The sequence below is a fragment of the Agelaius tricolor genome, unplaced genomic scaffold (assembly GCF_023055355.1).
Source record: "Agelaius tricolor isolate 1412-34295 unplaced genomic scaffold, bAgeTri1.0.p SCAF_1, whole genome shotgun sequence".
Lineage (NCBI taxonomy): Eukaryota > Metazoa > Chordata > Aves > Passeriformes > Icteridae > Agelaius > Agelaius tricolor.
This window is the reverse complement of record NW_027269261.1, coordinates 89,217,964-89,230,651: the sequence shown is the minus strand read 5'-3', so window position 1 is coordinate 89,230,651 and position 12,688 is coordinate 89,217,964. Positions and strand designations below refer to the sequence as shown.

The 12,688-nt window shown below is 38.1% G+C and overlaps 1 protein-coding gene across 1 annotated transcript in view; it reads right to left on the bottom strand.

Moving 5' to 3' along the window:
- Window positions 1–12,688, bottom strand: part of MLIP (muscular LMNA interacting protein) — a 68,305-nt gene that overhangs the window by 10,529 nt on the left and 45,088 nt on the right. Inside the window, exon 12 of the mRNA XM_071455336.1 lies at window positions 11,832–11,834. Within this exon, the coding sequence (XP_071311437.1) occupies window positions 11,832–11,834 (3 nt within the window). The remainder of the gene's footprint in view (window positions 1–11,831; window positions 11,835–12,688) is intronic.

Sequence of the window (12,688 nt, the reverse complement as noted above, 5' to 3'; positions counted from 1 at the left end):
CACAGCCAACTTCAAAGTACTACTTCAGAATATGAAGTAGGCAGAATGAAGCTGGATTAGCCCTTTCTTATTTGACATTGTGTCACTATCTCCCCTCAGAGTCATACAGGAATGTGCTTGTGTCCACCAGATCTGAGATGTGAATGCAAGTAGGACTTTGTACTTTTTATGGGTGTATAGTATCAGTGAGACCTCATCAAACTCTGTCATTGGCATTCTTTCATCTTCAGGTCAAAGCAGCTGGCAAGAAGCCCTATCTCCTATGCAAATGTGAAAATATTGTGTCTGTTGATGGTAGAAGATGAATATTGCTTTTATAATTACCACTCTTTCCTGTGACAGTTACAAAATTCTGCATTACTCCTACAAGTTTAATCAAAAATTTTTAACTTTTCCAGATGTTACTCAGATTTCTCTTAATGTGGTATTTTTTCTTTATTATTTCTAAGAACAGTGAAAGACCAAACTAGACAAATCTGCATTTGTGACTGCAAAATTGTACTGAGGAGAGTAGATTATCTTTACACTATATAAGTACTTGCAGGATGTAATTTCAAAGAGAAATTATACACCTGCCCAAAATAACCTCTTACAGACTAAGACAAGGCTTAGAAAGAGGTGGTTATATAATATCTTGATTAGACCTTTGCTCATTTAGTTCTGTGATCAGCAAGACATATTTGCCTTTAAAAGGTCATTTGATCTTTATTGTGCTATGAATCACAGCTGCCTCTGAACTAATATAAAGCTTTCTGAATTGTTCTCAGTGTAAGATGTTTTTCGTAAATCCAAGTCGCTCTCTGGAGGGTCTGCAACCTTTGCTAATTGAGGCACCAGCTTAAAACTGGAACCACTGAGAGATAGCATACATAGGAAGTAAGAATATTTCAACTATAGTAACCAGAGAACATTCACATTTACACTATGCTGTCAAGTTACCCTTTGAAAATAAATTAGACACTCTAGACCTTTATTAAACATAGATACATTCCTTCACAATAGGAAAGAAAACTAAAAACACTAATTTAAACATGTACAACAAGCAAATATGTTCATAAAACAGTTTTATGTCTCTCTGCTTTATCTGAGTGACAATGAACATGAAATACTCAGTACCAATAAATGGTAAACCTCCCATAGAAGTACATAAAGGAATACTTTCAACTAAGGGGAAAGAAAATAATATAATGTAAAGGGTCAATTTATGATCAAAATGTCTCTAGTCTCTTTGAGATGACACAGTATAAATTCTATTTCAAAGATTCAGTCCTTAAGCACCAAATTCTTTTGCATCTTGTACCTCTATAAAAAGGAAAAGTAAGCTAGAAATAGGAATCACAACACAGATTTACAATGTGCCTTCAGACTTACACAGTAAACCATTCTGACAGACTTGAAAATCCTTATTATACACTATTGTAGCCATGTGCTTTTATTTTGAAGATTTCAAAACTCTTTCCAGGTACTGAAAGTACCTGCAAAAAAGAAACAACTCTCACACAGGCACTGTTTCATGACGGGTTCTTAACAGACACAGGCCCAGAGGTCTCCAGAGTGCAGTGAGACTGAGAGATTTGAATCTAAATAGAATGAATCATAAAACCATAGAAAGGTTTGGTTTGGAAGGGACCTTAGAAATCACCTAGTTCCAACCCCTTTGCCTTGGGCAGAAGCACCTTCTAACTAGACTAGCTTGCTTAAATCCCCCTCCAATCTGGCCTTGAACACTTCCAGGGACGGAGCATCCTCAGCTTCTCTGGGCAGCCTAACACCAGAGAATACCAGAGGCTGGAAGAGTTACAGGGCTTTGCAGTAAGGGTTCCTTATCTATAAGAGGAGTGGGAGGGAGATGCACGCAAGCCCAGCAGTGCACTAATTTTCCTTGGGCTGCTTTTTCCCAGATTGAGTTTAACTTCACATGCAGGGCCAGTCCACGATGGACTTGACTGAGGATTTTCTGCCAAAATTATTTTTCAATGAAAAATACTAGCAACAACAAAAAAATTAAGCTTTCTGCAAAATAGGTTGATTTCTCTTGCAAATTCTTGCTAGTAATTTAGAAAATTAAAATGAAGCATTCAATTGCAAGAAAACCCATCTGCAACAAACAATATTGTGTTTTTCTGTCTTGGATGTTTCATTTTGGACCACTTGCATAAAATACTAAGATGCATTTCACTATCGACTTTGTGGCAATCATGTTAAGAGCCTCTATTTTCTACTGTGGCTAACGAAGCACTGCAATTCCTTGCAGGGCTGATTTCACTATTGGTGATTATGGGAGCTGGTGGCCAGCAAGGATTTTCATCACCACCCATGATGAACACTCAAGGCATGAGAACCACAACCCACACATCCATAGAGTAAGGCAGCAGAGACAAACCTCTTCTAATCACATGGATTAGAGCCATCTGCTTTGAGTTAGTTCATGTAACCCAAAGGATGCATATTTGTTTCTGGAGTATTCAAATCTCTTCAAAATTTAATATGTATTGGAAAGAAAATGTCAGAATTTCCAACAACACAAGTGTTTGAAATTTCCCTCAGCATATTGACTGTGAACTATTTATCGACTCATCAAAATAGTCATTGCTTAGATGCTTCCTGCCCAAGGAAGGGGCTCATTTCTAATTGAATGAAAACATCCAAAGAACTCTAACCACCTTCCAGGTGACACTGTGAAATGAATTGGATTTAATTTTCAGATCTGAATTTCCCCCACATATTTTATTAGCAGATTAGCTGCTAAACTGAAAATCCCTGTTTTCTGAGCAAGCGTCTGATGCAAGAGATCTTTTACCTTAGCTACTCTAAGTTCAAACCAGAAACTTCTAATGAATCTTCAAGAGTGAACAACTGTAATTGTCACCTATTATATAAAAATTTGCATTAAGATCACATTCTGCCAATAGGATAACTATAACTAATTATACCTAGTTTTAACTGAGAAAAAGAAAAAGCTAGTCCACAACATCTCAGTAAATCAGTAAATATTGACTTCTTGAATTCAAGATCTGAGTACATCCTTGGAATTTTACCAGAACTAGTTATATTTCATGCTTTTATCTAACATAACTGAAATTGGAGTGAATTAAGACTGTATTTCAGAATATACATTATAGAAATACTTGCAATAAAAATGCCCATATAGCTCTGGGTGTTTTGGAATATAGCTTTGGGTGCTTCTCCATTGATTATGATTTTCCTTTTCCTTTAGGTCTTGCTTGTTCACTATCTTCAATTGAAAGTGCACAAATACAAGTTTTGTTTCTCATACAGGTTTCATACATACCAAATCTGATTTGGTGTTCTTCATTCAATTACATATTTCTGCTAATGTTGTTAATAAGAACCTTTATCTCTGGATTGCTTCTGTTCTCAGAAGTGAGTTGTTAGCCAGAATTTCTATTATATTTGGGAATGCTTATTGTATAAAAAATATCTGTCTGAAATCCACTTCTGATGGCAGAGGACCAGATGCCATCACCCTAGAAAGCCAGATATAAGGCTGAACTCACTCAAATTTTTATTAGGTAGAGACTTCTAAGAATGAAGACAAAACATCTTAAAGTGCTATTTGGTGCTTAAGACTGGTTTAATCTGTCCTAGCAGAGACATCCAGTATAAAAGAAAAGGCAGAAAGAAATAGAAGTGGCTGTAATTATGTTTCAAGAGGAAGCTTGAACACTCCTGGGTGTCTTCACTGGGAAGCATGTTTTGGTTTCTAAGCATAGAAAGTGCCTGCTGGGGCTTGATCCCATTGCATTGTGTGCATGTTTTCTAAATGAACAGCAGCACACCAAAGAAATGCCAGGGTGCTATCTCAGCAGCTTCTCCTATGGAAATAGGACAGAAAGGCTCTCAAACTTGTCAAACTGCCCAGGCCAAAAGAGGTGACACCATAATCAATTCCTTTCTCTTTCGTTGGAAGAGCTGTCTCCAGAGAAATGGGTAGCTGAGGTCATTCCAAGTGGTGCCAGACTTAGGACACCTCCATTTAAGGGGCTGTTCCTGGGTCTTCTGTTGAGCCTAAGATACCTTCAAGTTCTGTTGCTAATTCAATGGCTTTTGAAAGAAAGCAATTGATTATGTTTAGAAAGTTATGATCTTTCTAAAAAGTGTTTCAAGAGAAACACCTTTCTTTAAAGATGAGCTGAGCAGGGACTGTAGACACATTTTCTGAAGGCATTATCAAACTAAGTCAAAAGTGATAGAAATATCATCTAAATATGATATCATTAAAATAAATCATTAAGCGCAAGAATGCTATAAAACAATATACAAAGAAGACACAGCAATATTAATCATTAATATTTTCCCAACAAGGAGGTCCAATTTGTAGCTCAGCACTAATGAACTGACTTGTTTACCTCTGATATCTTTTTTTACACCAAAGCAATTTTTCTGGGTCACAGATAGTAGATTGATCAACCACAATACACCTACACAAGTGCAACATTTAAATACCAAAGTTCAAAAGAGAGAGAGAAACTGTCTTCTAGAAAATAAAAGCTGTTGGAATGATGTCTGGGAGAAAAGTGCTTTTCCATGGCAACCTTGAAAGGCTGCTGTATTCACAAAATGTCACTTCCCACTATGCTACTATTAATCAAATACAAACTCCAATGAGTAGGAGATTGGATGATGAAGTAAACACCACAGATTTCATTTAAAAAATAATAAAGACTCCCTTTAAATATTCTGCTTACCTATGAGCCTGGAGACCTGCAAGTGATTATGAAAAGTTGACACTTTTGGCATGACTGCATTTAGTGGTTTCAAGAAAATTCCAGTTGGACCATTAAAGAAAAAAATTAAATTGGCTTGAGCCCATATTTGGACATTAAAGAGAACTTGTCCTCTGCTACTGTTATAAGTAATGCCTGACCAGACAGAAATGGTAATTTTTTTAACATTTCTCACACTGCTTGCAAGAAGGCAGTTCCCTCCAATCCATTTTCAAAGGCTGTGCTCCTAAATATTTAACAAACAGGGAGATTTTCACAGGAGTGTTCATAAATCGTATATTCAGCCCTTGTTGCCAGAAAGAAAAGTTTGAAAGGCACTGGAGACTTAGAGACTGAGGGAGCTGTACTCATTCATTTCTTGCCTCTTTGCCTGAGCAGGTCATTCCTTTTTCCTTCAAAAAACAGCTGATTTTCTAACAGCTAGTGGTCTCTGCCCTGAGAAGTATTTACATCTATTGTGCCTCCTATAAAACACAGAATCTTAGAACAGCATCGATTAGAAGGGCCCAGCCTTTTGAGGGAAATAGAGCCTAGGTGAGGTTGCCTAGCACCTTGTCCAAACACATCTTGAAAACCACCTGTGGTGGGGATTCTATACATCCCTAAAGAGGTTGTTCCAGTGATTGGTCCCTCTCACAAAAAAAAAAAATCTTTTGTATAACAAGATTAATTCTCTCCTACTGCTAGTAGAACCTATTGTACCTTGTCTTCTCCATGTGGCTCCATAAGAAGAGAAAGCCTCTGTGCTCTCCCTGACTGTTTTTTAAGTACTGGAATCTTGTGAAGAGGTCCTCCCTGAGCCTTCCCTTCTCCAGGAAGAAAAGACCTAACTCCTTCAGTCTTTCCTCATAGGGCAGGTTCTCCTTCTCAGTCCTTTGATCACATCTGTGGCCCTTCTTTGGACTCTTACCAGCCTGTCTGCATATTTTTTGAATTGTGGGGACCAGAATTGGACACAGTATCCCAGGTGCAGAGTTGTGCTCTTCCACATTTCTCCCTTAAAGACTGGAGGGATTCCCATCAGAACCATGCTTTGGAGTAAACCGCAGAGCTCCACATTTCCTCTGATTCTCCATCACTGCAACACTTGTATGTCATTCCTTTTTCTTGAGTTGTTTTGTTGCAATCAAAAGGAAAAGGAGCTTTTTAAATAATAAAACTTTTGAATCATATAATTATTAAAGTCTGGGGAGTTTAAATAAGAGCAGAAGCACCTGGTGGCTGGGCAACAGAGTGGGGAAGGAGAGGATGAGAGATAACAGGGCAAGTAAGAACAGAATCAGCTCAGTGAAGTGGACAACACTTTTATTTCAGAAGTAACCTGTGCACAGATGTGAGGAGAGAGACACAATACCTTAGTTCCCACTGCCTCCTTCTATCAAATCTTAGAACCACATTGTGAAATTATTTGGGACACAGATTATGTATTTCATCACTTCAAACAGTAAAAATCCACAAAAACTGCCCAGTCTATCTTTCAGCTTGATCTCTGTAATTTCATCACCTATGGAGATTCAGGTACTTCAAAAAAACCAATCTGGCACCAAGTCAAGCCTGCCTAAACAATACCACAATAAGCATTTCAGATCAATACAGCTGATATTGTCTTATACCCCAAGCCAACAAATGACATGATCCTGGCTTAGGTCCTTACCATATCCAGTCTCCCTAATATAAGACATAGGTAATCATTTTTGTTGTTTCCATTTCCCATTTCTGATGGAACACTGGTTTAAGGTAATTTTTTAACAATAGTGCATGTGGAGAATAACTTAATTCAGTGTGACCTCCTGTCCTTTTTCAATACTGCATTTTTAACATATTTAGAATGGTTATAAGAATTTATACCAGCTGGTTTTGCCCTCTAGTGGAAGGTGAAGCAACATGTTTCTAATTACAACAAGTAATTAGAAACTTATCATTCACAGATTGACCCTGTGGACACTGACCACGTGTTTACTGGGTGGCTGGAGAGACAGCAGGCGAGACACTGCATGTTATTCCTTATCCTAAAGGATGGCAAGTGGAAAGGGGAAAATCCAGGCAACTAACAGAGAAAATAGTCCAGGTTTAGTAGAGAACAGAAAGAAATTCCCATGCTGTCAGGATGTTGTTTACAGAATGGGTCTAGCTGTTTGAAATGTCAACACTTTATCCTGTGTCTGCTGTGCTATGTTTTCCACTACTGCAAGTATTTATGACAGTAAATTTAATAATTTCTTTTTAAAAACATTATTACCTTAAGACTTTAGTTGGGTGGTACAGGAAATAGTAGGCAAATATTGTTAGGAATTTTATCAGCATATACTGACTCAAATGTTAAATATTAATTATGAGAACAAAATCAAAATTAATTTTCCTTTGTTTATCAATGAATGTTAATATTATAGACCAAAACAGAAGCATAAAAAAAAATCTAACTGATGAATATTTGCTTTTGGGGTGAAAAAAACTCTGTTTGTAGTAAATAGCCCAGTATTGACATCTGATTATTCTGTTTGCCAAAGGACAGCTGACATGATGTACCAAAAAATTACACTATCTTAGTTACCTTCAGACACCTTTTTCCTGACTTATTCACTTTTCTATTCAAATTTCTGAGTTTTTAGCATTGTTTTCATTAGCAACAGTAAAAACCCATTTTCCTTATAAAGCAATGGTTTTATTGGTCATATGAACTATTTATTTGTTCATGTGAATGCCTACAATGAACCAGGAAACTTATCCAAAATATTTCATTGTAAAATCTTTTCTGCCTAATTAAATATGTCAGCCCAGTTCAGTAAAAATTTAAACAGAACTTTTGTTCTGCTTAAACCAGTCTCTCAGATGGGAAAAGGTGCTTTTGTTCAGGTTGTCTCAAAGACAGAATGGAAGGTTGATTTTAGTTCTAGTTTTATTTCTGGTTCATCCTCATAAGTGGGTAAAATAGTAAATTCTGTAAATGCCACAGGATGGAGGGGCCAATATCAACCACTACTGATGTTGCCTATTAACCTAAACCATGCTTCTAGTATGGAGAGAGAAAGGCATTTCCAGGTTTTTCTTTAGAGTCTGATAGTTGATCAACACGTATCCTCTGCAGAGATTACACATTTTTCAAAGCAGTCCTGACTCCCTGTCAAGCATGCCTGAAACTCTTTCACCCTGGTACTTCCCCTGAAGAGGAAACCAGGACAAAACCTAAAGAAACAGCACCCAATGCCAACATTTTAACGTCTTGCATCCCAAACAAAGTACACTGTACAGCTCAGAGTGGGACAGTCTCTCCTGGAAACAAGGTTTGATCATTTCCAGCCAGATTCTGTGTTAGAAAGAGAGGAAGTAGAAGAGATGCATCTGAGAGGTTTAAAACAGCATCTTTTATGAACTTCCACAACTGATGCTTTTCTAGGGCAGGGGCTCTCTTGAGGTACTGTAAATACCTTGTGTCAGCTGCTCACCAAAAAGACTTCAATTTAGGCATAGGACACAATTTTCACCTTACAAAGCTCATTAGCCAGCCCTGTTACCCACACACCTTGAACTACAGTTATTTTTGTCCAACATCTCCAATGCTGCTTCAAAGAAGGTAAAAATGTCAGCAATAACATCATTCACCTTGCATTGGCAAGAGAAAACTGCTTGTCAGGATGACAGAGCCACTGGAAAAGTCTGTATTTCTCTCAATTAGTCTCCCTTTGCTCAATCACCAAGGAAAAATAAATACCCCATTACTTTAGTGAGGGGAAATGTTAAAACTAATCTTAGCATGAGGGATGAAATAGATTACTACTGCTTTAGAGAAGAAATAGTTTGAATGAAAAGTGGTGGGAGCCTGTCCTAGCTGGTCTAGAGAAAGCCAGACCCAACAGGAGCTGTGTCAAGGAAAGGAAAAGCTGTAACATCTCCAGCGAAGTTGGACACACAGGCTCATCTGAGATACCTCTCCCATAGCTCTTGCCAACACTGAATCCTAATGACTCAGCTGAATTCTGCCTAGAATTAAAAGAATAACAGCCTACACAGGTCTTGATGCTCACCTTATTGTACAAAAGGTTGTGTCTGTAAGGGCTATAAGGTTCTCATTAACATCACACACAATAGAAGAGAAGTGGCTGAAAGTCCAGGGTTTGGACAGTCAGTGAGGGAGATGGAGGGAAGACACAAAGGGGACTTAGCTGGAGGGATCAGTTTAGTTGGATACAGAAGGTTTGGGAGACAATCTTCTATGAAAAAAAAAAGAAAAGTAAACAGAAACAAATTAATGGGTGCAAAAAAAAGCAGTCTGGGCAGAAAGCAAAGTGCTTTTCTTGCAGCATTTTATGTCTCCTAGATCTTGATGGATCCAGGAAAGGTACTGAACTTTCATGCCAATACAATTGATCTACACTAAACATTTTGATTGGCATGAAAGTGCACACACAAAAACCTGCAGTAGATGTCCCATTAAACCACTTATACTTTGATTGACTGGGGTCCAGTGCATCTCCCTCCTGCAGCTCAACTGGTGCTCAAGCGACAGAAAAGAAAATCCCTAAAGGATCCTGTGCTAGGATAAAATCATCATGTTTAGGGGATTTAATAAAACAGGAACACGACCAATGTAAAAATGGTGTCTGAAAGGTAAAAAAGATAGCTGTATCTGTATATGAGCAGGAGCACTCCAGGGTTTTTAGCAAGACTCCAACAAGACTTTTGAGACATTTAAGTGTTAAACCAGTGAAGGTCCATACACAATATTTTTTGCTGCTCTAAGTTGTCAGTAGTTAATAGTGTTTCAGGTTAAGAAAACCCAATATGTATGCTCTTTTTGCACCTAAGGTTAAAACCCTTTTTAAAAAGAGATTTTCAAAAGAATTGGGATAGAGTCAAGGAGGCATACCCAGGTTTTGGCACACATCTTGCACTTAGATTTTGTCAAGGCTGTTGACATAATACATCCTGGATTCTCACTTAGTTGGCTGGCTGTCTAGACCAGCAACTCCACTGTGCTGTGCCTTTGAGCCAAAGAACCAGAAAATTTGTGACAAGAGCTGTGATTAGTTCCAGCAGAAGCTAATGCATTGCCCACCAAAAGAGTGAGCATGAGCAAACAGAGGATCAGAGCTGGGCAGCAGCCCAGCCACTTCACACCAGCCTTGCCTCCTGCCGTGCCTCTTCAAAGGCACCAGGCCTGCCCCTATTAATGCTAAACCTTTGCAAACTGGTCACACAGGTTCACACCAAATGGAACTAATATCTCTTTAGTTCATCCTTATCGTTCTTCTTCCATTGCCCAAAGTAATTTATTTTTTTAATGACAAAGGGGTCTGTAAGCATTCTTGCTAATAAATATTTGCAAACACATGAATTGTCTAACATTCGTTATGAGTCATTTCATATAATTATGTAGCAAAATGCTTAACTTTCCTCCAAAAAAAAATTGTTTCCCTAATTTCAAATCAAAATCTTCATAAAGCTGTCATATGAGCACTGTTGCAGATTTATTTCCAGTTCCAGTGTATTTCATGGTTCTTTTTTGAACAAAGTGGAACATACTTAGAAAAATCCTGGATGCTATTGAAATGTGCTAAGAGAAAAAAAATTCTTTGTCATGATGGGAAAAACATAATGTCTAGTAAAGGCATCTAAAAATGTGGGAAGCTTAATACTGTTGGATTGGAACCTCAAAAACATTACACTCTGTCTGTAAAAAGTGTTTGAGGGGTGGATATCTACTAGGTAACAGTAATACCAGTTGTATAGGTCCTCAGGGTGGGAAAAAAACAAAAAGAAAAGGTGGAAGCATATGCTAACATGAAAAAAAAAAAAGCCAAAATAAAGTGGGGCTTTTCCTTGGTTTATAAATTTTATTGGCACATGAGTCTAAATCTATACACACTGTGCTCAGAACACAGATGATGTGATATCTGTGATATCTGTGATATCTGTGATATCTGTGATATCTCACAGATATCTGTGAGCTGAACTACATCCTTTCCAGATGATCTTTGCTAATTTAGATATTTTTTTCTCTGTTAATTACTTTGGATTATCTGCATGAGATCATCTACTGTTAAACGAAAAACTATTCCATTCTAAAGGAAATTGACTTTTCCACATAACGATATTTCTCAATGAAATGAAAGACAAACAAGCTACTCTCTGGTGTGCAGAACACCTAGTGTGTTCAACAGAGGGATGTGAAGCTGAAGGTCAGCAGTTACAGCTGGCTGCATCATTATGTCTCAAACTGAATGTCACCCACACAGTCACCAGTGCTCAGTGTCACACTGAGAGGTTCAGCAGGGCAGGGAGGTACTGCAGAGGTCTAAGAAAAATCAAAAGAGATAAATTAATAAAGCTGATGCCATCTGGAATCACATCTACTCTCTACCCTCCTCAAAGATGCAGCACTTAGGGGTGAAAGGGTCTGTCTGAAATGGTCTGTCCTTTCAAGATGGGCTACGTGAAGGAGAGGCAGCAACGTTACCTAGCGAGGTTGTTGTTGGCAACGGTATTAGAAAGAAAGGAAAAGAAAACTCAGAGAGAGAAAGAGAATAGAAATGTAAGAGCTGAACCTCCCATGCATGACTGGGAAAATCTTCAAAGAAAAACAGGGAAAATCTGTAACAGTATGAGCACTTTGGCCCACAGCCACAGTTAATGCCTCCTAAGTTCTTATCTGAGGACAGAATAGCACTGGCTCTTCCACAGAGAACAGAATGCCTAACTTCCAGTCTCCTAGTTTTAATTCCCAGCTCTTATATCCCATGCAAGCAGTAAATTTACCCAATTTGGGGAGAATATTGGTAGGAAGAACTCCCCCTCTTTAGAAGTCAGCCAGCATGCAGCCAAAAATGCTTTTACTGAGAGCAGGTGAAGGGGGAGAATGAGTCATTAGTCTTTACAGGCTAAAAACCTCACAGCTAGAGACAACCAGAGCAATTTTCAAGCTGTTGTCTTGGCACCAAGCCCAGTTCCACAGTCAGTGCTGCAGCCCTCCTACAGGCACTAAAATCCCTCAGGAAAGTTTCACAGGTGCTGAAAGATTGTGAACATCCTCACTTGGGCATCCAAGTCCCCTCCACCCACAAGGGATATGATACCAGTACCATGAACCTGCTCTGGGAGGCAGGAGCTGAAATTAAGAGCATATGCTGTCTTGTTTGGCACTTCAGTGTTTTCCCTAGATCAGCATATTATTGTACTATTAATTGTTCTATGAGACCACAATGAGAATCATATAGCCATTTCTCACACTAACAAAACCAGTTTCTGTTAAGTGAATCCATTTGAATACAAGTCATTACTTCTTTTTTCAGAGCAAAGATGTCTTCTCAAAGATCTTCTAAAATAGCATGTATTTTACAGCAACTTCTAATATTACTTAGCTTACAACAAAGACACCAATTTATCAGTACTATAAAGCATACAACAATTTATTTCCATAAAGGAAGCAAAACTGAACCTATTAATAGTGAAATCAATTTTTCCATCTATTAAAGACAATGCAGGGGTTTTTTTATTCATTTTAATGTGTAGCTTTCATATAAATAATTTTGCCTTCTGCTGTAACAACATTAGACTTATTATGCTGTCAGTATTTCAGTAATACGTGCCACAAGTTATTTATAAAGTGTAAGTTGATTGGTTTCCACAGTTAGCTTCAAATGTCATAATGCTTCAAACCCTGGCAATAACCCCAGGTTTGCATTTGTCTGAAAAGAGGAAGTTTGGTAAACTTTCATTAGTAATGCTATAGCCAGCATAATCAGTGTCCAGCCCTGATGAAAGGGAGGTCTGAACTGCCTCTGCCTTTACAGGAAGGTTCTGCTGAGGTGCCCTAGAGCAAAAGCTCTATAGTAAAATGTCCAGGTAACTCTTCTGCTCTTTCATGCCAGGAAATGGCAGCACAGCACCTTGGAATCTGAAGGCTTTCAGTAAGTTAAAGTGTGAATAACTCACTATCAACTCAC